The sequence below is a fragment of the Artemia sp. Qi Xiang Cuo genome, chromosome 8 (assembly GCF_049724085.1).
Source record: "Artemia sp. Qi Xiang Cuo chromosome 8, ASM4972408v1, whole genome shotgun sequence".
NCBI lineage: Eukaryota > Metazoa > Arthropoda > Branchiopoda > Anostraca > Artemiidae > Artemia > Artemia sp. Qi Xiang Cuo.
Genome location: NC_142801.1, coordinates 4667289 through 4683528, shown reverse-complemented (window position 1 = coordinate 4683528; position 16240 = coordinate 4667289). Strand labels below are relative to the sequence as shown.

At 37.0% G+C, this 16240-nt stretch overlaps 1 protein-coding gene across 1 annotated transcript in view; it reads left to right on the top strand.

Moving 5' to 3' along the window:
• The window catches only part of LOC148949086 (phospholipid-transporting ATPase IF-like), a 187544-nt gene that overhangs the window by 27565 nt on the left and 143739 nt on the right, over positions 1-16240 (top strand). The window contains exons 5-7 of the mRNA XM_089093161.1: positions 845-1061; positions 3843-3924; positions 7511-7611. Coding sequence (XP_088949287.1) covers positions 845-1061; positions 3843-3924; positions 7511-7611 — 400 coding nt within the window. The remainder of the gene's footprint in view (positions 1-844; positions 1062-3842; positions 3925-7510; positions 7612-16240) is intronic.

The following is a 16240-nucleotide window of genomic DNA, read 5'->3' as shown; positions in this document are numbered from 1 at the left end:
CCCAGGGGACAACTTAAAACCCTTGCCCTGAGGGCTGTGGGGAAGTTTCCTCTTCAAAAACAAATTTTCTATCTGGAAATCAACTGCGCTGAACTAAATGGCTATCTCAAAATTTTGACTGGAAATGATAACATTGGCTACAATAATTCAAATTGGGATAACAAGTGGGAAGTTTTAAGAGAAGTAGAGGTAGTAGCTTACAACCTGAAAGTGAAAATACCCTACTGCTTGAAAACTCATTTAATAAGAAATGCGAATAAAGTTTTTGAGCTCGCCTTTTCGAACGTTCTGTAGTCGACTTAATAAATTTGTATCAGCTTCCTTGTTCATTTATCATAGTAAAAATGAATAAGCAGAAATGGATAATTTCGCTCGAAGGATAACTTCTCTCTTGCAAAAATATGGCGTGTTGATTAAGATAAAACTGAAGTTTCTGCTGGTAAGCAACGTAGTTTTGGTGGCATAGAGAATCCTCAAGTAGACCATTCACAAGAGCAGAAACAATTATACCAAGTAAAAAAAATATCTCCAAATTTTTTTTTTTTTTACCGAATACGATAACTTTGCTCTCAGGGGACGAGTTACCAAAATCACCTGAAGTGCATTACATCCTAGGGAAGAAATTATGCTCCATTAACGTTTAATCGTTAACTATTAAACGTTTATAATGTTTAACATCGTAATGCTGTATAGTCGTTATTTTCTGTCTAATCTTTAACCTAAACAATGGGAGTATTCAATTTTTTTCCTGTTTAGTTTGGAAATATTCCTTGTTTAAAGGTATAGCTAGTCATTGTCACGAAAAGGTTAAACCAATATTATTTTGTTACAACTTATATTTCAGATATTTAGTGCAACTAAACTGACACGAAACATCCACGACTTACAGCAAATGACAACACTGGCTGCGAAAATTGAATGTGAGCTCCCGAATGATAACCTGTACAGATTTCAAGGGAAGCTAGAAGTTACTAATGAAGGAGGTATAGAGTCAACATCACTGTCGCCAGAAAATATCCTGTTAAGAGGCTGTAGAATGAAAGAGACCGACTTTGCTTATGGTATAAGTTTTTATGCTTCTTCTTGACAAATTGTTCAAAAACTATTTGTTTTTCCCTCGTGGAGAAGAAAATGTAACAACAAGAATCCCTGGAAAAAAGACAGCCAAAACATCATCTACCATGGCTCTATTTTTGCATCTATGATGAAAGTAAAATAGTAACAGCTTAGGTATATAATAGTAAGCGGAAATGAACAATGTTTTTTGGGGGGTGGGGGCTAGGTTGTTAAAAAGCAAATTTGAGCCAATAGAATAGGGCCATCATGTATAATTACTAGAAAAATGTAAGACCTCGAAGGAGAGAGTTGGAAACAGCAGTCTTCCCTTCGCCGTTATCGGTTGTGGACCTTAAGGGGAAATTATAGCAAGCTACAGGATAAATCTTCAGAACCTCAAGTTTTCATGGGGTGTATGGGCCCAAAGCGCCCCTTTTTTCCTTATACCTACTTATTACACAAGATAAAAAGAGTGTAATGTGTTAAATTACTTAACTATGCTTAACTATAACTTAAATTACTTAACTACGCGTTAAATTACTTAACTATGACCTGCGTTAAATAAATATAAAGGTCAAGTTATGATCAAGAAAATTACACCGTGTTTTGGGGGTCAAATCAGTAGTGAATACCTTCTATCTTAACTTATCCCCTTTTTATATTCTATTTTCCCACCTCGTCATATTGATTTAAGATGTATTCTTTGTCAATCAAATTTGAAAAAATCAGTTTTTCCCATGGAAGTAAAGAGCCATGCTAGATCTAACAAGGAGCAGAAATGTATATTAGGGACGTGTGGTCTTCACGCCCTTTACGCTAGAGCTTGACTATTAATTATATTAAAAGTATTTCCAAATACATTATTTAGCGACTCTGTTTCAAATTACTTAATTTGAAAATTATGCTTGTTAACTCAGATTCGAATAAATGGTCTTTTTGCTCTTTTGTTATTAAGAAAATTCGTTTCAGAAGCATTTAAAAAAGTTGGTCAAACTTTTAGTGCAAAAAGCGTAGGGTTGAGGGAGGTGGTATGTCCTCCTCAGCTACAGGCTGCTATGTGTTTTCAGTCTTAATGTCGCTGTTTTCTTTCATTTGGAATAGAAATATTCTTATTTTATTTAGAGCCATTTTTTAGCATCATATTCTGAGCATTTCAGGAAGTTTTCCAACAGAAACATAGTTTTTTAAAATTTAAATCTTTCTCGTCAGAAGTACTGTTTTTACTTTGAAACTCGCTGTATGTTTTTCCATGATTGAACATATTCTAATATTGCATAACCATTTGCTTGATTTTAAGCTGCTACAACTCCTCATAATGTTAGCTAAACATATCATAATATATCTATCGCTCTTCAAAAATTTGTCAATTAACCCCTGGGCCTTAAATATGGTTAGCACGCTAGACATGAAATCCTTTGTTTGTTGGGTCGGGGTGTGTCGCTAATTATTTGGGCGTGGGTCAGTGGCGTGACTTTGTAAGTTCAGCCAGAGTCGAACCAGCTCTAAATGGGTATCTGGGGAAGTTAAACAGGAAGGGTATGTGAAAGCCCAGGATGGCTGGCCCTCAATCCCTCATTGCAATTCCCGATAGAAGGGTCATGAAACGGAGATCAGCGCCACCGATAAGAACTATAAAGTTCTAAGCCGTATTCGTTACCTTGAATTTTACCTTAAGTATAGTATTTGTATAATTCATTTGTTTCCATGGAAACGGGAACGTCTTTGGTTCCTTGTTGTTTATAAAATTTACAAAAATGTACCTGCAATTCAAATTTCAACCAGGCATAACCTTCTCGCCTTTCTAATCTAAAATTCCAGGATAAACCTTTTAATTTTTTTCAAAAAATTTAGTCACACTTCTAAGTTTAAGTCTTTTCCAAAATATCCTTTGAAGAACCTAAAATAATCTGGACCAAAGTAACCTTAAGATCTTGATCTTAACAATTTATAATAAGAGTACCTTTCTTTGGAGATTTATTTATTAATCATTCTATATGAATTGAGTAACTTCGGATCCTTACCCCATGGCTTCTATTGGTTGTACAGTCTTTGGAGATATGTTTTATTTGATATTTTTATGTTTCTAAGTGAAAAGTCTGCTTTGAAATCTCAGTGAAATCGGCTCTCACAGTGAGGCTAGAACTCAAAAATTTCTATCCAAACAAGGTCCCTCCCAAAGTTTTGCAACCATACGATTGTATGATGGCTCCTGGGCGAAAAAAACAGATGAAATACACAAACAAATAAATACGCACTCGTGACGGTAAAAATATTTTTATATTTTCTTAGTTAAGGACTTGAAAATGCTGTTGGAGGTCTTTTGGCGTAGAAAAATTGTGGTGCAGTTTTCTTTAGGGTCGAATAACTTTTTGATGGTGTTTTCCCATTTTTCATGAAATTTTGCAAAATACCTTATACTAATCACTTTGACATCTACCTTTAAACTTAATAAAATTCGCATATTTGAAATCAGCATAAAATAAAGTTTTTATTTTGTATAAGCATAGCTCCCAAAATCCTGTTTTTTAGAGTTTCGGTGCTATTGGCACGGGTCTTTCTTCACTTCCACCCCCTTACCATGAACTGTACGATACGAAATCCTGAAAAATGGCTTCAAATAGGGAAAAAATGTATTGGTTTCAGAAACCGTTGATTCATTTGTTTATTCTATTTCTTTTTAAGATGCTTACAGAGGGGTAATAATTTTAGTTGAGATGCCAAGTTAGTTCCAGTTGAATTTATAAATGGATTGTACTTAGTCTTACTTGCTGCATTATCCTTTTCAGGTGTAGCTGTTTACACAGGAGTAGAAACAAAAATGCTTTTAAATTTGAAGTTGACTCGCAACAAATTTTCTACCGTTGAAAAGTAAGTGAAAGAGCTTTAGTATTTTATAGGGCAACTCGTCGGAAATATTTTTCACGTCTCAATGTTTAAGCTGGTGGACGTGAATCCTTGACGAAAGCCCAGGTTCATTTGTTTTTATCCCTTTGGTTTCCTGGGGCAGGGTTTTCCCAAAATACCATAAATGTACAAATATGTTGCAATATTTATGAAAAATGAAATTTTTTCCGGTAAATAGTACTTTTTCATACCCTCACTCTCACTCTTTGGAAAAAGTTTGGTGCTTGACCTGGTCAGCAGACCTGCTGAAGTAGAAAAAAAAGGGATTATAAATATGAAAGTAGCTTGTGACAAATTCTATCGTTGAAAAATAAATGAAAGTTCAGTCTGTGGAAAATAATTTCGGGCCTTTCATGATTCAGCTCATTAATTTATATGTCTATCAGGTGGCAGAGGCTTTAAGTGGCAGGTGGTAGATTTAAAAAACTCAAAATAACTAGTCAAAAAGATTTTCGAGTTTTTATGTTTAAGTTCCCTAACCAAACATGATTGTACTTGTTCACGAAATAGAATTTTTTTTAATCCAGGTGACATCTGAAACAGGAGCTTCAGACCTTTCTTTTTTTGTGAAGGTTATGAAACTGTGATGCTTCCTTTGAAAGTAACATCTATCTTTTATAGATCTGTTTTCCCCCCAGATTTCTCCAGGTACCCATTTAGAGCTGGGTCGACTCGGGCTGAGCTTACAGAGTCACACCATTGACCACCGTTCCCAACCAAATAGCCAGCAACACCAGGGCTCTGCCTCCACCTCCTAGGAAATCCTCCTTCGCCTGCCTACAAGAGAAGAATTTGGTACACTTCCAGTATTTTCCAGGTTTTTCAGTATTTTGGCGGGTTTTCAGTATGCTGGATATTTAATGTCTTATGAAAATATATTGTTATCCCCTTTTCTGGTTTCAAATATGACCTTGTTTAACGCCAATGTCTGTATATTATGGAAAAATTGTGTATAAGTGTCCACATATTGTCTGTGACTGTTGCACAATGATATACTTTTTTAACATTTCTGGTCTGTCCGTGGATCAGTGGGGGGGGGGGGGGTATTTAAAGCCTGGTTTTGTGGGTGATTAAGCGGAAGATATATATGTTTTTTTACTGGGCACTAAACACATCTTGAACCATTAATGATTGTAACCTGTTTCCTGGCAATATGGTTAAATATGTTGAGAAAATAATCAAGACAAAATAAGGAAGCAGACAAATTGGCATATGTCGAGAAAACATAGTGAGAGAGAGTGGAAGTGGGGAAAAGAGTTGGGGAAAGATTCATCAAAAGAGTTGAAACAGACAAATTGTATGAAACGTATGAGACGATCAAAATGTTCTAATTCGTCTTCAGTAACATTTTCAGCCCTATCACTAACTCTTATTGGAAGGATTTAGTGGGAACCTAGTGAAATAGTAAGGATTCATAAAAAACACAGCAAAATATTCGAAAATACGAAAAAATGTATAAGCATTTTGTTTAGTAAATCCATATTCTTTTCTTTTCAACATATAGGAAATCATGTATAAACTCTAATGCTACAGCTGATGTAATTCAAAAAGGTCTTGGAACTATTTTACAGTTAAAGAGTCACATATTTTTTAGGAAAGAGGATTTTTCCAATAAAATTAGACACCAAAAAGTAATCAGCCTGAGGCTGGTCCTCCCAGCCCGGGCCAAAATAAGCAGCCTTCGTCACCTGGGTTTACCTCAAACTAAGGATTGTTAAACTATAGCCCGTATCTGGCTTTGGCAATCTGGTTTTACTAAAGATAAAAAAAAACAACTTTCCTGGAACTTAGTGGCAAAAAATACCCTTTAATTTATTTGGTTTTTCAACTGTGACGGTATTTTCGGTAGCCAATCACATTATTTCGTAGACATATGAGAGAAAAAGAACCCAGATAACCCCATTTAATTTCTGGAATAGCGAATCCTTTGGCTTGGGGGTGGCAGTGATCCGTGTGACTCTGCAAGCTCAGCCGCCGTGACTCTGGGGAGCTTGTGGTTAAACGAATTCCCACGCAACGCTTAATTTCAGATACCACGTGAGGCGGAAAGTGCCTTGTCCTGCTAAAAGAAAAAGAAGAGAAAGACTTCTCCTTTCAATAAAAAATGCCAAAAGTGCACATGGTGCCTATAAATAATGCCTCACTCTTCTTACTTCCAGCTTCTATTTCTGCAAAAGAGAAAAATAGATGCCGCTGTCCATGTTAAAAAGTGTGCTTTACTTCCATTGGTTTATTTTTGTGACATATTTTCACAAGTCAATCACATTATTCCTTATTTCTTGGGACTAAAATAGCCCTGTTTTTTAAGAACAAGGTTAACTATTGCTTCTGGTTAAATAATGCTGAGCTACAAATCAGACAGACAAGGTAATAAAATTTCAGGAGAGATAAATTATCCTGTCTTTTTAAAACCTGATTGGAAAGATTTTTCAGTAACAAAATTTGTCATTATCACTACCAAATGCTTGATAAAAAATTTCAATATACTTAAAGATTTTCCTGAAAAAAATATTAAGATAACTGTATGCTTTAACTTCGTTGTTTTACATCTGTGACTTTTCGTTAGCCAATAGCATTATTGGTTAAACGTATGCCAGAAAGTGGAGCCAATGACTGTGCGCTTACAAAACTTGATAAGTAAGTAAGGAAGTAAGTTTGACGGCACTAGACCCTTAAGATCCAAACCGGCGGTGCTGATCTCCGTACCGTAGCCCTTCAGCCAGAAAGTGTAATGGGGAGCTAGGGACCAGCCATCCTGTGCTTTGGCACATCCTTCCTGCTTACCTCCCCCAGATTTCTCTAGGTACCCATTTAGAGCTGGGTCGAATCTGGCTGAGCTTACAGAGTCACGCCACTGACCGCCGTCCCAAATCAAATAACTGGCTTCGCCAGGGATCGAACCCTTGTCCCTTGGACAAAGAATTCTCAAACCAGCGCTCCAACCACTTACCCAGGACGGCTTCCAACCACTTACCCAGGACGGTTTACAAACTTGATAGTTCCTGTGTGAAATTTTAAGTCATTAAAGAGAACGAAAAGTCTTATTTAAATAATTTTTAAATTCTTTATAAGTAAACTCTTTGTGGTTATACTATTTCTGGCCTGGTACTGACTTAATTATGATTTGCCCGATCCACGGATATATAAAACTTACTAAAGGTTGGATTCTGAAAAAATTCTCGGCTGTGTTTGGTCTTGAAACAAAGCTCATTAGTATCGAAAATCTTGGTTCTGAAATTTTAAATTTCAGAACCATTACGAAATATTTACATTCTTTTTTTTGAGCGTTTGACTTTTCCCTCTTTTGCTGTCTTAGGTTAGTGATTGGCTAAGTGATTCTCTAATTAGAGGGTGGAACCCCCTCCCCCCCCCCCAAAAAAAAATGTCGATGTCACCACAATTCCTAATGTCTTTCTAAAAGAATTTTGGCTCTACAAAGCCCCTTCTTTGTATAATTAAATCTTAGTGCTAAATCCTGTTGGATTCATTTTTTTTTCTCTCCTTCCTCTGTATTTAGTTCTTTACTTTCTGATTAATTGTTTCTTTTTAGGAAAATGAACTGGTTCTTACTTTTTTTCATTACTTTACTGGTTTTGGAAATTGTCTTTTTCACTGCCTTCAAATACGGATTTCACTACGATCCAGTTCTTGGTAAGTTTTTCCTCCCCCTTTATCTTCTTTGTTGTCTGTTGTAGTCTTTACTTCAAGATTGCTTTTTTAAGCCCTTCATCTTTTCCCAGAATGTTTAATCCACTCAGTAAGCAAATCATCTTCATCCAATATAATGGTAATAGATGTCTTGTGGTGGCAAAGTGGGTTGAAGAGACGTGGCCCAGGGTTGGACTCCAGCTGCAACAGGGGGTGACGCAAGGGCATGTGTAATCAAGAAGTTTTGTAAAACAATAAATGAGATAGTAACAGAACGTTGGAAATCACACCTTTTTTCTATCTTGCACAATTCTACCAATTCAACCCCATAGAAACCAAAAATCACCCCATTTCGTACTAAGATAAGACTCACAAAATCTGTGTTACAAGGACTCCCAGTTACTTCTTAATTATAAGGGAGGATAATTTTCTACTCATGCCCAATAATGGTGTCGCATACATGGGTGATATTGTCTCTCTAGAACCATTTAACATTGTCTCATTAGTAGTATCAGGATAATCTATTCTACGACAAGCCCTCCCCAGTTTCTACGACATGCCCTCCCTTTTTTATAGGATTTCTATGGCATGCCGGTAAGTCGTGTGACTTCATTGGAGTCCAGAGGGGTGTGTCATGCAGTCTTGCCAAGTGTATTCCCTTTAATAGAACTAGTGACTGCGTTGTGCAGGTGCGAGGAGTTAAGAGCTCCCCTTGTTAATTGAACTTTTCTATTATCCCGACCACACTCCAATTAGTATTATATTGTGTCATAGCACCTGGGAATCTTACCAGGGGTGTTGTGACGTTAGAGGGCTCCGGTCGGAACCCAATGCTATTTTCCTTATGGCTGCAGTGACGTCAGAGGGCATGCCGTAGAAATTCTATGGAAAAAGGGAGGGTATGTCGTAGAAACTGGGGAGGGCATGTCGTAGAATAGATTATCCCGATACTACTCTCATTGTCTCTTTCTTTGTCTATTCTAGTATTAAAAGCTCGTACCTGTACATCTCTTATACATCTGCTAATACATACTTATACATCTATTGCTAATATTATGCATCTACTAAACATCATACTATACATCAATTATAAATCTACTATGCATCTACTTGTACATACTTATACATCTACATCTACGTATTACCTCTTACCTCATGGTGAGTTCTTATTTTTGCCCTATGTGTAGAGATCAGGAAGATGATTTAATTCAATTTACGGGTTTTGGCAAGGAATTACACGGGTTGTGGGATGAAGTTCTCCCTATGTGCATTGAAATGGAGGATATCGTTGATGGTTTTTTTTTTTTTTTTTTTTTTTTTTTTCTTTTTTTTAATCCAACTTCCTCTCCTCTCAGTGGCACCAATTTATAGAAATAAATAAAAAACTATTTAAACAATTTGAAAAAAACTAAATGCCACCTACATTCTAAATTACATAAAAATAGCAGCCGAAGAGTGGTCTTCGTTGATGTTATTATCAAGTGACAGGAATTATGTGGAGACACAGAAGATAGGAAGAGTGTTTGGCAGGAGTAAAACACATATTTTGTTTTTAAATTGATTTGGATTCTATTATTAGCTATGGCCCAGAGACGCTTTTAGTGTTAATAGATATTGCATCATGTCGTCCTCTCCCAGTATATTTAATCCACTCAGCAATCAATCCAGCTTTATACAACATAATGGCATAAGCCTGTTTGACGCCACGCATAAATATAGGAAGGGTGGAATGCATAGGAAGGATCAGAAAGATACTGAATCCGATTTTACAGTGTAGGGCTATAATGAGAAATACTCGCTTCAGGTATCCGTTGTTTAATGTCATTCGATTGTTTTCAGAGGTTAAGACTAGTTGTTGGCTATGAGTGGCTGATTTAATAAAATTATACGAGTATAAGGTTAATGCTGGGTAATGTTTTTTTTTACCAGTTCAGTAACATGACCGGTTAGTCAATACCTCAGCGTTGCCAAATCTTATTTTCATAGATCAACTTGGGAAAACTTTCAGTAATATTCAAAATGCAATTCATTCATGATTCGTAACTATAAGCCGAGTGCAAATGCTACGAAATTTTGGCAGAAAGCTTTGCAAAAGCCTTTTCTGAATAATTGTCTTGGGCTGTTTTCCTGAGTAATCAATTTTCCATGCAAATTGATCAAACCAAGGAAACAGACAAGTTATATGGAATTTATGAGAAATTCAGAGGGGGAGGGGGATCGAACAAATGGTATGAACGAATTAGGGCTAGGAAACAAGTCTCTTGGCCAACGAGTTTGCATATTGCTAATTTATCAGTACAAACAGTCAGGAACTTTACAGATCTGTGAAGTCAGTATATTTTGACAGTAGTGCCAAATATAACTCCAACCTTGGAATTTAAAAATCCAGCCATTTGAATCTTAGAAGAAATAGCTCTAATTTTCTAACTTTACGAGTTATATGAAAATTATGAGAAATTCAAAGGGGAGATTAACAAATGGTAAGAATTGAATGGGGCTAGGAGGCAAGCCTCTTAGGCAATGAGTTTTTGTAATCTTAATTTATCAATAAGAACAGTCACAAATTTCGCACAGCTATGAAGATAGTATGTTATTATAGTAATGCCAAATATAACTCCAAATTCAGAATTTCCAAATCCAGTCATTGGAATCTTAGAAGAAATAACTCCAACTGTTTAAACCTAACATGCTATGCTTCGCCTCCTTCTTTTTTATACTTATTTGTATAGCTTTGAATACTTATTTAAGCTAGTATCTCATCAGATGGAGCTTCACCTAATCCAGCCTCTGGGTTCTAGGATATGGTTCCAGCATACTAGTTCTACTCCTTAGGAAGCTTATACAGAAATCGTGGAGAGCAGATTTCCCCTTATCTTAATTCATGTATAAGACAGCTGGAAGAAGCCATGCCCTCCTTTTAATTATTAACCTTTTTAGGTTGTATAAAAAGGTTATAAGAGATGGCGCCTGTTTCTCCTTCCAAAGTAACGGCTGCTCTGAATATGGAGCAAAGTGCTAAAATAAATCAGAAAAGTAAAGTACTGCTCTATTTTAGAGCTTTCAGCACTATTTATTAACATTTATGTTAATACCCAGAAGTTAAAGATCATTGTTATTGTTTTCGCCAACTAAAATGGTCGGTTCAATTGCAACTGAATCCTCGTGTAGCTGAACCCCAAGCAACTGAGCCCCTGCAACTGAATCCTCGTGCATCTGACCGCTCGTACAATTGAACCCTCGTGTAACTGAACCCTCGTATAACTGAATCCCTGTGCATCTGAACCCTCGTGCAACTGAACCACCGTGTAACTGAACCCCCTGTAACTGAATCCCCGTGCAACTGAACCCTCGTATAACTGAACCCCATTTAACTGAACCCTCATGCAACTGAACCCTCGTGCAACTTGACCCCTGTGTAACTGAACCCTTGTACCTCTACCATTGTTTAACTGAACCCTATTTAGCTGAACCACCCGTGCAACTCAACCCCCTTTAACTGAACCCTCGTGCAACGGAACCCCCGTTCAACTCAGCCCACGTGCCACTCAATCCTATTTAAGTAAACCTTCGTTCAACAAATAAATCTGGTTTTAATAGTTCGTGACGTATGATTTTCTTTTTTTTTCATACAATGAAACAGAGCTTTACTTGATGAATGATCTTGAGGCATTTATTTCATGACTTTAACGAACAAACAGTTACAGTAAGGTAAAACCTGTAAAGATTCTAACTTGTGTTTTAACCATGATATTGCCTCATATTTGTAGAATACTGAAAAACTAGCGCTTTACTGAAAACAAAGCGTAACTGAAAAAACAGGTTGTTTCTCTTAGGAGCAAGAAAGTCTAACTAGCCTGCACAAAATGAAAGACTATATCACAAGGTGCTTATTAGTTTTTCACCAGCTATAACGTTTATAGATTTTACCATCCATCTTAAATTCTCTAAGCAACTCAAGGTAGGCTAGCCTTCAAATATGGAGCTAGTTTTTTCAGAATTTATCAATTATAGAGAAATGTTATGGGTGAGGTTATTTTAGATGATTTTGTAGATAGACGTTGCATAAATTGCGAATCAATGATTTTTGTTGGGTTGAAATGAAATTAAATGACCTATATCATTGACGAATACGAATTAGCCTTGTATTTGCATGATTTTTTTGTCACTTGGTAGTTTTCTCAAAACTGTTTTTTTCCACTTTCAAAGGTGACTAGGAAAGGAAGTATTCAAGAGCGAGATTTCAAGCCCTGTTTTAAGGGTTTCTGATCACGGAAATTTCAGTGGCAGACCTTGTATGACTTCAAGCCTTTAAACTCCAGAAATAACACTATGATTTTAGTGTTATTTCTGGAGTAGCCTATACCAAGTAAATTGTTCCCTGGAATATCTTGGTCTTTCAAATATATGTCAATAATTCCCCTCTGTTCCTTGGTCGATGCATCGGCTTATTTGCGTAAATCCCCAACAAATTATATTAAGAATACCTTCACGTCAAGTCTCAAAATCATTAAAAATAAATCCGTCTACGTGAGCTCTACAAAATTTAAAAATTTGCCATATAATGAGGTCATTTGAGAGGCATTTGACACGAAAGCCTGTGACTTCCTACCATCAACCATCAGCATTGCCGACACTTCCAAAAAAAGTACCACATATTGCCCGAAAAATGTACCAATGACCAAAAAACTTTACCATGTCCCAATTTTTTTTTCTCACGTGTTGATTTTTTCTTCCCGATCGTGGGGGAAGTACAGTGCTATCTGTGAAAATATTATATCAGACATTTTCTTTAATTTTTTTTTTTATTCATTCCCTCGTTTTCCTTTTTTTATAACACAGTACATGTGCTTCCGACACAACTTGAAGGAAATGTTTGGAGTAATATATTACTTCAGGCCGAAAAAAATGTCGTTGTTTTTCCAAGATTTGTGACAGTTTTTAGCACTAGAAACACCTGAAACCGGCCTAAAAAAATGTCGTTGTTTTTCCACGATTTATGACAGTTTTTAGCACCAGAAACAACTGAAATCGGACTGAAATTCGTCCCGAATGAAGATTTTCGTACAAATAAGGAGCTAAAATCGAATTTTAAGCTTGTATTGTTACAGAATATTGCCCAAAAGCTGTCACTGGGACCTATTATTTACCTATGGTGAACCAAATTTCCATTGAATTGCTAGATATTTATTTTTGCTTACGTGATTGCTGTAAACGAAACCTTTTTCGATTAGAGTTGTGTTTTCAGGCACCGGGTTTGAAAAGTGTTTTAAGCGGGTTCGACAAGAATCATTTTCAGGCTCTTCGTGTTCAACCTAGTAAAACTTTAAAGCGTTTTCATCTTACGAGTTCTTCAAAACTGTAATATGCTAGAATAGCGTGGTTGAGCACAGGTTTTGAGAAGACATTCGCCGTGTTGAACATGGCAATCAAAGCGATAATCTGCAAAACCTGTGCTGAACTCCATATTGGATGTGGGTGGCCTGAAAACTAGGCTTAGATTGGGGCATCGTCACTCTCGCTGCCGCGACAGCGTAATTTTTCTTGTTAAAGAGTTTGCATACAAATCCCCCTTTTTTCCTTTTTTGAGGATCTCGGTGGGGGTCTCTCCTGGAACCCTTCCTAATACACGCTACTCCCTACAAACAATACAAGAAAATTGATTTTGAAACTAAAACTGATCAAAAAATGGACCTGATGGTTATGGTCAAACGCGTACTCAACATTTTTATGTTTAAGCAATATTTTTCTTTGAAATGCCTTTAAAAGACTGTCAAGGTCAGGTTAGATATAACCCCACAAATATCACAATAGAGGCCAGGTATTTCACTATCTTTTAAATTACCTTAAACATCTAGATAACAGCATCTTTTATTTTTAAAACTTAAACTGGCTTTTAAAATAAACGGTTTACAGAACCATAAAGTTTCAAATTGAAAAAAATGTCAATTATTGCATTACATATAAGTACAACAACCTATTAGGATCATTTGAGAAACTTTGAATTATCTGAGGTTCCAACTAGTCTACCCTATAAAAACTACACATTAAAATCACAAAATTATAGCACTAAACACCACTCTCTGAATCAGAAACCATGGCAGCAGTCGCAGTTGCAGATTTTCTCTACCCTCTTCCAGTATTTCACCAGTTGGAGCGTGTCACCTTGCTCATGGGGGGGGGGGGGTTTCAGTCCCTAGTAACGCCTTGTTGAGCATCCAGATGAGTATTAAGAATAGCAAAGCCAAGTTTATTTCTCAATTTCGTTTTGTTTGCTGAAAATTGACAGCTGAAAAGGACCTCTTAGCACAAGAAGAAGAATGTGGAAGGATAAGCATTTTCATTATGATTTTACCCAAGAATGGGAGACTTTTCACGTGAGGACTATCACATCGTTCTTGTACTCTTAACTAGAAATAAACTGGGTCAGAATCTACATATTTTTTTTTAGTTCAACGCAAAATGACAACCTTTTCCATTCTTTGGCAATGTTCTCCACATTAGTGTTTTGAGGGCAGTAGCAGCTGATAACGAAATTTTTTCGTTGATAAATATAACCTCTACACGACTGCCAGAGTCTGCTTTTTTCATGTCTCAGAAGTGCCGCGGGTCCCTGAGCTGTATCAAAGGTGCTAGTAGAGGTGACCCTAAAGCCCCGGTACGAACACATGTGCTGCCATCTACAATTTAGTTTAATGCTGACGGGACATAATTTATTCAAGGATTATCGATCGAGTCTAATGGGGGTCAAGGTCAATCGATCTGTTGTTGTTGTTGGGCCACGTGTAATGGCATGAGGGTTGTTTTACATAATCGATGGGGTGATTATTGATTCACGTCTGGGGTTAAAGGTCAATCTATCTGTTGTTTATGTTTGGCCACGTGTAATGTCATGAGTGGTGATTTACATAATCGATGGGGGAATTATTGATTTACGAAGAGGGAATTAAGAAACATTAAGGCTTCTTTAATCTTAGGTCTGTGGGATAAACATTCATTAGGTCAGAGAGAAAAATTAATATACTATTTTTAAATAGGGCTTCGCGAAGGGGGAATTAAGAAACATTAAGGCTTCTTTAATCTTAGGTCTGAGGGATAAACGTTCCTTAGGTCAGAGAGAAAAATTAATATACTATTTTTAAATAGGGCTTCACGAAGGGGAATTAAGAAACATTAAGGCTTCTTTAATCTTAGGTCTGAGGGATAAACGTTCTTTAGGTCAGAGAGAAAAATTAATATTTTATTTTTTAAATAGGGCTTCATTGATCTTTAGTGTCATGAATTATAAATGACATCATTTGTTATCTTGGAATTATGTGGGAGTCTAAAGAGATAGAAATTCTATTTTTAAATACGGCTTCACGGAGCTTTAAGTCGGAGAGATAAATTGATATTCTAACGAAACCATAATAGTTTAGCTAGGAAAATTTATGAGATGAAGAGATTAACGTAGGAAAGGGTTTCCTAGAAATTTGAAATGTGAAAGCACTGAGATGCCAAACAAAAGGAACACGATGAAATTACTTTTAGGGATTATTTGGGCGAAACGGTTTTAGACAGCTTATGGAATTATTTCGGCGAAACCGTTAGAGACGTTGATTTAAAAGATGATTTAAAAGATGATTTTTGAGTGTGGTCGTTATAATACAAAAGTTCCATTGAACAGTGTTTTGAGGTCCCCTACCCCAACCCCAAACGGTTACAATCCCCCACCCCAACCCCAAAGGAAGTCCCCGGTACTCAAAGGTTCCCAGGGCTCCCACCCGGCCCCCAGACCCTCAAAGGCCCACCCCAGGCCCCCCAAAGGCACATCGAGCTCCCAAAAGACCACCGGGGTCCCAAAGGCCTTCACCCGGTCACCAAATGTCCCCCAGGCTCTCAACCGGCCTCCAGGACCCCCAAAGGCCCTCCACCGGCTCCCAAAGGTCCCCCAGGCTCCCAAAGGGCCCCCCACCCTCCCCTCCCTCTCCCTCTCCTCCCCACTCCTCACCGTCACCTCCCCTCCCCTTCTCCCCTCCCCTCCTCCCCTCCCATCCCCTCCCCCTACCCATTTTTTTAATATTTTTTGTGCATTGAGACACAGAAGGGACACCCTCCCCCAAGGGTCCCCCAAACACCCACCCCGGGCCCCCCAAAGAGTCCCCGCTCCATTTTTTAAATACTTTTTTATGGCTTTATTATATCATTTCTGAACAAGTTCCATTCATAATGTCATTCCTAAACCCATTTTCCAACCTCAAAGAGTCCCCACCCCAATTTGTAAATACTTTCTTGAATTTTTTAACATGGTATTTTTTAACTTTTTACGTTCCGACCTTTCTCAAAGAGTCAAATTTAAAGTTCTATTCCACATATTTTCCCGGAACAAGAAAAGTCCCAAGACATAAAAAATTTAAAGTTCACTTCTAAATTTTTCCGTAGAAGATAGGAAAAGTTATACTATGATTGTCATTATTTTCTATGAAGATAAAAAATTTCACTTTAATTCTAAATTTTCTTAAATTCAGTTCTGACCATTCTCAAAGAGATAAAAAAATTTAAAGTTCTGTTCCAAATATTTCCCCGGAAGAAGAAAAGTTCAACTTCGATTCTGAATTTTCTCAATGAAAATGAAATAAGTTATTGATCATTTCTA